Source organism: Poecilia formosa, unplaced genomic scaffold (assembly GCF_000485575.1).
Source record: "Poecilia formosa unplaced genomic scaffold, Poecilia_formosa-5.1.2 Scaffold214, whole genome shotgun sequence".
NCBI lineage: Eukaryota > Metazoa > Chordata > Actinopteri > Cyprinodontiformes > Poeciliidae > Poecilia > Poecilia formosa.
Window position 1 is genome coordinate 256,518 of NW_006800153.1, and position 8,651 is coordinate 265,168.

At 36.7% G+C, this 8,651-nt stretch overlaps 1 protein-coding gene across 1 annotated transcript; it reads left to right on the forward strand.

Moving 5' to 3' along the window:
- The first annotated feature begins 1,053 nt into the window (after positions 1-1,053).
- On the forward strand, positions 1,054-8,566 carry LOC103148911 (zonadhesin-like). Its single transcript, XM_016679522.1, has 10 exons — positions 1,054-1,130; positions 3,978-4,003; positions 5,390-5,536; positions 5,654-5,919; positions 6,157-6,241; positions 6,434-6,586; positions 6,800-6,964; positions 7,047-7,144; positions 7,430-7,508; positions 8,334-8,566. The coding sequence occupies exons 1-10, from the start codon at positions 1,060-1,062 to the stop codon at positions 8,564-8,566; spliced, it is 1,323 nt and encodes a 440-aa protein (XP_016535008.1). The 5' UTR covers positions 1,054-1,059.
- The last annotated feature ends 85 nt before the right edge of the window (positions 8,567-8,651 follow it).

An 8,651-nucleotide genomic window follows, 5' to 3' on the forward strand; every position in this document is an offset into this window, starting at 1 on the left:
GACCCATGAAAACATATTTTTATAACAGAAATTTGGGCTTAACAAAATCATTTTTAAGACCTACTTGAAGGCTGCTATTTTCCAAAGGTATTTTTAATCTGCAAAAACAAACCTACGTATGTTCTGATTTATTGACAGTAGGCATAGCTGCTTCTTGAACAGATCTCTCACACACCTCACTACTGTCTCACTGTCCTTGTAGAGAACCTGCAGCTCCCTCAGACGCTTTCTGTTTAACCAGTAACATGGTTCCTGTGTCACTTATCTTGATATTTTCCCTTAGTCCACAGAGACACTTCTTTTTCTCTGTAGTTCTCCATCAACCACCTTATAACAAACATCAGTTCTGCAGCTCTCTTTCAGCATGAAACCACGCTGTTACTCACTGATCACCACCTCCTTCTGAAGCTGGTCCTATAATAACAAGTCAGTTTAAGCTGAATGTGTTTCTGGTCTTCTCACAATATTCCTCTGGGATCAGTAATAGAAGTGGAAGAAGTCAGTTCAGAAAGGCTCAATCTAATCCTCATTTATGCTTCACTCTCTTTGTCCCAATCTGTATTAAGCCAATTAAGAAGAATACAACAGTAGAGGAATTATATTTAAACTGTAGAATATTTGATTTTGACAGGCGAAAAATATCAATGCAGTAAAATCTTGCGCTTAAAAAAACGTCTGAGATTACATACTGAGAAATAAAATTTTCAGACAGGAAAAAGGTGCTCCTGGGATCAAAGTATCTTTTTTATGACATAATCAGAACTTTTACAGTACACATTCTCATTGTGAATAGCACTTGATGGGCATCCCCACCCAGCTCGTGAACATTCAGCAAGGTCATCAAATAAACACACTCACTCACACCAAATTCAAACCCAAAGGGAACACACCCTGTCCCTATCACTCACAGTTACTTATTTACCTATTTTGCAACATCATGTACAGTTATTCAGCCTCTGCACCACCCAGCTATACTCAGTTCCACGTGTTGGTTTAGACTTTCTCATCCACTATATATAGTGCCCCCATCAGACAGTCTGTCTTCTTATGCTGGTCATCATGGAAAGATTCAAGTTTCTGGTTTTGCTCTTATGGGTGTGTGGATGCACGGCACGAAAGGCACCGCAAAGGTTAGTTATCAGCATCAAAAAAATAAATCATCACATTTTCAGAAGTAACCACATCTGATAATTATTGTAATAATAATAATGATTGCCTTATAAATGCTATATTTAAAAATATATTTCATTATTTTGTTTTCCCAAATCTTCTAATGTATGGTCTATAATTCACTTCTTTTAAACTCCTTTGGAGTGTTGATTTTATGATATTTATATTATTTATATTTATTTATGTGGGGCAGTGACCTTTAGGATTTGACTTCAGCCATTTTTAGATCTATATATATATATTTTTTTTTTGCTAGATAAAGTTGTTAATGCACTGCAAAACATTTGAAGGTGGTTTAACTTGAAAATAAAAGTTATTCTGCCTTGAAAATGTAATTTAAGAAAACAAGAAAATTGTTTTGGTTTTAACTCAGAAATTAAAATTTATGAAGTTGTTTCAATAACAAGAGATAAGATGTGTAAACATTGATTTTTAAATTCATTAATCTTAACTTGTGAGTTTTAACAATTAAAAAAAATGTCCTCACTCAGCTAAAGAGCACACATTTGGGTATTATTTTTTTTTACTCACAATATCAACTTAAAATAGATACTTATTTTACTTTAGAATAATTTAAATTCTTCTTAGAAGTTACATGAATAAAATTTCTGATCTGACAATGAATTTTATTAAACATCACAAATTCTGCTCAAAAACATTCAGTATGAACAGGGCATCATACTCAAGCTTCGCAAACTGTTAGTTGCATTAAAATACACATTCATCTTAACAACACAAGAGTTAGATCAATGTAACACACTTCCATCTCACTCATGGATATAAAAACACGCCTCTAAGCACTTGGGGAAATAATTCCCACTCCTGTCTTTTTCATTCAGTTTTTTAAGTGCTAGCCTAAAAACTCTAGTTTATTCAACTCTTGGAGGTTTGACAGAATCAATAAAAAGTTAACACAACTTACTGCTGTAAGTATATCTTTCACAAACTCACACATTTGGGTTCAAAATCTAAAACTCACTAAATGTATTTACTCGCAAAGTAGAAGATAGTAGACACAACTAAATGCGGCTCAAATGTTTTACAGTGTGGTATTGTTTCCAGCTCAGGGACATTTGAGTCTTCGTGTCATGTTATATAGTTTAAACCATATTACCCAACAAACTCTGCTAATTCCTAGAAAAACACTGAAAATCCATCATAGTCTTTAAATTGAAATAAGTTTTTATTCTTTCTTTCTTTTACAGCCTGCAGAGAAANGATGAAGATCTCCATTCTCAAAGGTGGAACTGTGCAGGTAGGAAATACTGGGAAAAAGTTAAGAATTACACTTGTTGATTAGTCATCACAGCTGCTCTGAACATCTGGACCATCTTTTGAGATTCATGAAGCTCTTGCTTCTGACAGTATTTTTGTTTTATATCTAATTTATTATAGTTAAGGTTTTCATTTTGGTAATTGGAATAAAAATCATTTGCTGTGTTTTAGTGACAAGATTTCCTGTTTCATATCATGGTTCTTCATGATTTTCCTCACCTGCTTTTTCCATCCAGCTGAATGGGACCAATGTAAACCTTCCAGTGAGTCCATCCCCTGGTGTGTCTGTCTTCAAGTCAGGAATACATTACACCGTGTCCACAAACTTTGGCTTAACTGTTCGCTATGATGGAAACCACTTCATGGACATCAAAGTGATCAAGGAGTGAGTGATGACCTCACTTCTTATTAACTTCTGCTGTCTTTTCTTCTGTTCTTCTACTGAAGCAGAGACAGTTTATGGTTCATATGTCTCAAATTCATGGACATCATAAGACACTGAGACAAAAAGCCACAAACATTTCTGAGGAAACATTCATCTCACTGACATTACTACAAAACTATTAACCAGATACTTTCTGTGAACTACAGCTATGAGGACAAACTGTGTGGACTGTGTGGAGATTACAATGGAAACACTAAAGACGACTTCCGTAAACCAGATGGATCCTTGACAAGCAATCCAAACGACTTTGGTCACAGCTGGAACACTGATCCAGAGTGAGTATTGGACAAATAAAATCAGATCCTGAAAACCAACAACATTCTGTTTCTTTAAAAATATATATATATCTAATTTCAAGAGAAAATGAATGAGTTTTCAAATCTAACTTTAGGCCTATTCAGATGAATTCATCGTTCATTTGATTCTGTTTTGATTTATTCAGTTTACTTAGTTCAGTCCAATTAGCATAATGAATACTAATTGATGAGCCCAACTCGTGCTGACAGGTGCAATCATAAACCGAACACCACCATTCCTGGATGTGATCAAGAAGAGGAGGAGCTTTATGAGAGCTCTGGATACTGTGGCATCCTGCTGGATAAAAACGGGCCCTTCGCTGCGTGCCACCCCAAAGTCAACCCAAACGTATGTGGAGTTTAGTAGGAACATTTTATCTGCCAAGCAGCTTTACTGATGTTGTGAAAACCACAGATTATAACAGCTTTGAAAAACAATGTAATCTATGAGGAACTCTTTATAGTAAAACTATAAAGAGTTTGACTATAAAAATGACTGAATGGTTGCTGCTGCTTTCTGTGACACATTTAACATTAGATCAGAGACACCATTAGTTCTGTAACTCAGCAAATGGATTGTTTGTTTTCAGAATTACTTCAGGGACTGTGTGTTTGACTTGTGTGAACTGGATGGAGCCAGACCCATTCTATGTGAAGCTATTGAGGCCTATGTCACTGAGTGCCAGGACCGCGGAGTCACCATTGGANCTCTGCTAATTCCTAGAAAAACACTGAAAATCCATCATAGTCTTTAAATTGAAATAAGTTTTTATTCTTTCTTTCTTTTACAGCCTGCAGAGAAACCAGAGAGAAGATGGTATGTTGCCTTTGATTTTCCTCTTGTTTCTTACAAAGTGTTTTAACTTGTCAAATATAAAAGGTTTTCCAATTTTACCTTTGCATCTTTCATGATAAATGACCACAGATACATGTCGCAGCTTGATACTTTGCATCCCCAGCACCTCGGTGTCCTTGGGAATATCATAAGCTTTATCTAATTACTGCTTCTTATCTTCTATGTTTCCACCCTTCCTTCTTTTGTTGGAACAAGTCCAAACATTCAAAGGAAAGCAAATAAGCATACATTTTGACATCAAGACTCTGAAACATTAATAATTTTTAACAGTGAAATTTTTTGTAAGTTTTTCTAACTGTTTATTTGATGTAGGTTGGGTTTCAGTGGTGGCCAGGACCTTTCTGTCTGGAGTCTAAATGTTTTCCTCTCCATGCTTGAGGTTTCTCTAGGGACTTCAGCTTCTTCCTACCCTCCAAAAACATATAGTTAGACGTAATGCGGCCCAATGAACAGAAGGGCTGTCCTGTAATCCAAATGTTGTATGTTTGATTCCAATATCCTCCTGCCACATGCCAGTGTCCCAGGGGCAAGGCACTAAATCCCAATTTTCCTGTAGACTTGCTGGTTTGTCAGAATGGCTTGTTGAATGGTATCAAGTGTCAAGCTTTTAGACTGGTCTAAAGGAGTCCAGTTAGCATTTACCTGGCTGCTCTAAAGGCCCTTGTTTGTGAGAATGTGTATGGATGGTTGTCTGCCCTGTGTGTTTCTGTTTTGTCTTTAGAGGGATAGTAAATAAATTAATTAATAGAATTGAACCAAATTAAATAAATAAATAGAAAAACTAAAGTTTGAATTTACTTTGCTACACTTAATCCAGTTCAAAGAAACTGATTTGTATCCTTTGCACTCTCTTGGTTTGGTGCAAAAGAGATTGATGTCTATATAGTTTTTGTGAAACTTAAGCCTGCAAGAAACCTGTGACCCAAAACAAACAGCTGACCTGCAGTAATAGAATAGAATAGAATAGAATAGAATAGAATAGAATAGAATAGAATAGAATAGAATAGAATAGAATAGAATAGAGGAAATTCAGGCTAAACAGCAGGTTCAGGTTCACATAAAAAAATAAAAAAGTTATTAACATATATGTAAAAACTAACAACAATAATAATGCACTGTAAAAGATTATAAGATAAAACTACTCTGATCCAATGAATGTGCAACTGACAGATTTTTTATATAAATGTATATAATGTGCATTTGTATTTGTGCATTAAAAAGACAACATACTATTTACAATATATAAAAAAGAAAAGTAGTGCAGACAAATGGATGTTTATGTTCAGCTGTAGATAAGCCCTGCAGTAATAAAATGGATCCATGTGTGTCTGTCATGTCTCTCCACAGCTGTGCTTACCTCATGTGACTTTAATGAAGATAGTGAGCCATTCTGCAGCTTCACTCAGGACACCTCAGATAACAGTGACTGGACCCGACATAAAGGTCCAACACCAACAGAACACACCGGCCCCAGCGGAGACTACCCTGATGGAAGTAAGTATAAATACTCTTAGTTCTCTAGCGTCCAACAATTGAGAGGCTTAATTTAAAATTCTAGAAGGGAAACCTTCACGAGACTATGAGTTGTCCTTTTGTGCTTCTGTTTTTCAGACGGTTATTATATCTACCATGAGTGTGACAATGTGGCTAATGGACAGAAAGCTCGTCTGCTGAGCTCCGTCATCTCCTCACCAGCATCTAAGATCTGTGTTAATTTCCGATACTACATGTATGGAACTGACACAAACAACGAGTTGAAGGTTCTGTCAAAAACATCCGGCGGTGAGAGCGAGGTCTGGAAAAAGACAGGCTCGCAGAGTTCAGCCTGGTTGGGAGAGTCTATCACAGTGTCCAAAGCAAGCAGTGAGAGTGTTACTGTGAGTGTTTCCATATTACTACAGATACTCATTTAGTTAGGACAAACATGTAGGTGAAAGAACAGAATAGACATTCTTATTTAAACTTACTTCTACACATGTAATTTTTCATGCCATTTATAAAAGCCAGAAATTATTTCATCATAACATTATGACCACCCTACTAACATGTAAAGAGGACAATGAAACATTCGTCTTCATGTTATCACTGATAATTATTTTTTTGTCCATGCACAGATTGTGTTTGAGGCTAAAAGAGGGCTCTCTTCATCCTGTGACTCAGCTCTGGACAACATAGTCATTACTGAGGGAGAATGTTTTGGTGAGTTCTGACACACAAGCTTATATTTCTTTCATATTTACATCCAATGATTATTGTCATCTAACCCTATTTGTGCTGAATCCTAACCCTAACCACTCCATACCCACCTGTAACTCCCTAAACCTAATTAGCACATCAACCATAACCTTATTTGAAAAGGTAAATGATTTTGTCCCTTGGTATTCTCTACAGCTTGTAACTCTGAATGTGACTTTGACACTGGTGGCGATCTGTGTGGGTGGACAATTCACAACGACAATCCAGAGGTGTTCGGTTTTAGCCAATATGCGGGGCAAACAGAGACAGAGGGCACCGGGCCTGAGGATGACTTCTCAAAACCTGGATGTAAGGAGGCTCTGCGTCTGGTGTTCAATCATTGTGTAACAGAAACTTATCCTAAATGAATAATAAGGTGTTTTGCGTAGTTCTTACCAAAAAGACAACTTGTGTTACAGTTAGTCATTACAAATGGAAGTCTTAAGTCTTTATGTAAAAATTTAAAACAAAATTCCAAAAAAGTCTATGTAAATTTTGACAATTGTTTGTATATGTGTGCAGTTGGAGAATACATGTTGCTGGATTCTTTTGATGCTGTCCCTGGAGAGAGTTCTCAACTCAGGAGTCCTGTGACACCATCCACCTCTGGATGTTTGGAACTCAGCTTTCATTACTACCTGTATGGCACCAGCACCACCATGGAAATCAGTGTCCATGCCATCACAGGTAAAATTATTTCTTCTAATGTTACAATGACAACTTTGCCATACTTACTTGGTGTGTTTCCTATTTATTTCTTTTTTAGCAGGTGGAAGCCTTGGAAACCCATTATTTACTGTCAAAGGTAACCAGGGTCAGGGCTGGAAACCTGCAGCGGTTCGCCTGGAGGGAACTGGGGACATTCAGGTAAAATTCATGGAAGTAATTTGTTCTTTATTCTTGTATGATCAAGACCCTGAATCAGTCTGCTAGCTTTAAAAAGACTGGGTAATGACTGCATGCCAAAGGTACTGCCCCATCAATTTAACATAACAGAACATGATGCTTTACACGATGTGCAAATAAAAACAAAAGCTCTTTATGTGGAATAGGAAACCCATTTTAAAACTTATATGCTCAATCTCATTTAGGTTAAAAAAAAACTGCTACATAAGGAAGTGTGTAAGATTTCTTGTTTTGATTTCTTTTCAGTTTGTAATTGTTGGCAAATATGGTGAAACGCCACTGACTGATGTTGCTGTTGATGCTGTGTGTATCAAGTCCTGCACCGGTAAGAAATCTATGGAGATAAATTAGTCTCATAAAGATTCACAAAGTGTACAATGAGATTTTGTATATGTACAAGTGTACAAGAAAAGCTCAGACTTGTTGCCATAGCAAATGATAACAATGCTACTTACATGTATCAGGATTAAACACCAAAAATATTTCCCACATAAAGACCAGAACATTCGGTCCATTACTGTATTATGTTTTTAGGCTTGATGTGTACTTTGCCATTATTAATGAGTGACAGCTATGGGAGATCAGCTACCGCTGCTATTACCTAATATAACACTGCAGAGGTTGATTTTACCTCATTTAAAAACCTGCTCTACTGATAATCTCTCAGAATTGGTGTCTAGGTTGCCTTTTTTTTGGCACTGAACCGAAACATGCCAAAATCAACATCACACTTGCATATTACGGTTGTCAAAGCATCTCCATCGCTATTTTCTTCTATTGATTAAAACTTTTTCCTGACCTTGTTAGTTGTTGTAATGTTGACAATGCGTCTCTGTTAGCTTTACCTATAAAAGGGTTTTGGGGTGCTGTGGTGGCACAAGGGTTGAGGATGGCCCATGTGAGGAGGCCTTAGAGATTGCGGGTTTGAGTTCCAGCCTAATAAACTTTTCTGCATGTAAGCTCTCTCATTGCCTTCTTTCCTGTTGGTTCACTGTCAGATGGAAGCCACTAGAGACAATAAAACCTTAAAAAATGTAGAATGTGTGTGTTTTTTAATAACTTCCTGAATGTACATGAAAACATCTTTGCATAATAGACCATTGAAACAATACAATTAATTTCTAAAAAAATTCCCTTTTCTTAAATTTAGCCCTGCCAACTACACCAAAACCCCCAACCCACGGACCAACTACACCTAAACCACCAACTCCTCGACCAACTACACCTAAACCACCAACTCCTCGACCAACTACACCTAAACCACAAACCCATGGACCAACTACACCTAAACCACCAACTCCTCGACCAACTACACCTAAACCACAAACACATGGACCAACAACACCTAAACCACCAACNCATTTGTTGACTCAGCTTAATTGAGAACATTTTTCACAAATAAATGTGTATCGATACATTGGTTTATCGATAAGTTAGCAAAACTGTTTTTTGTTTCTTATTCAAGTTA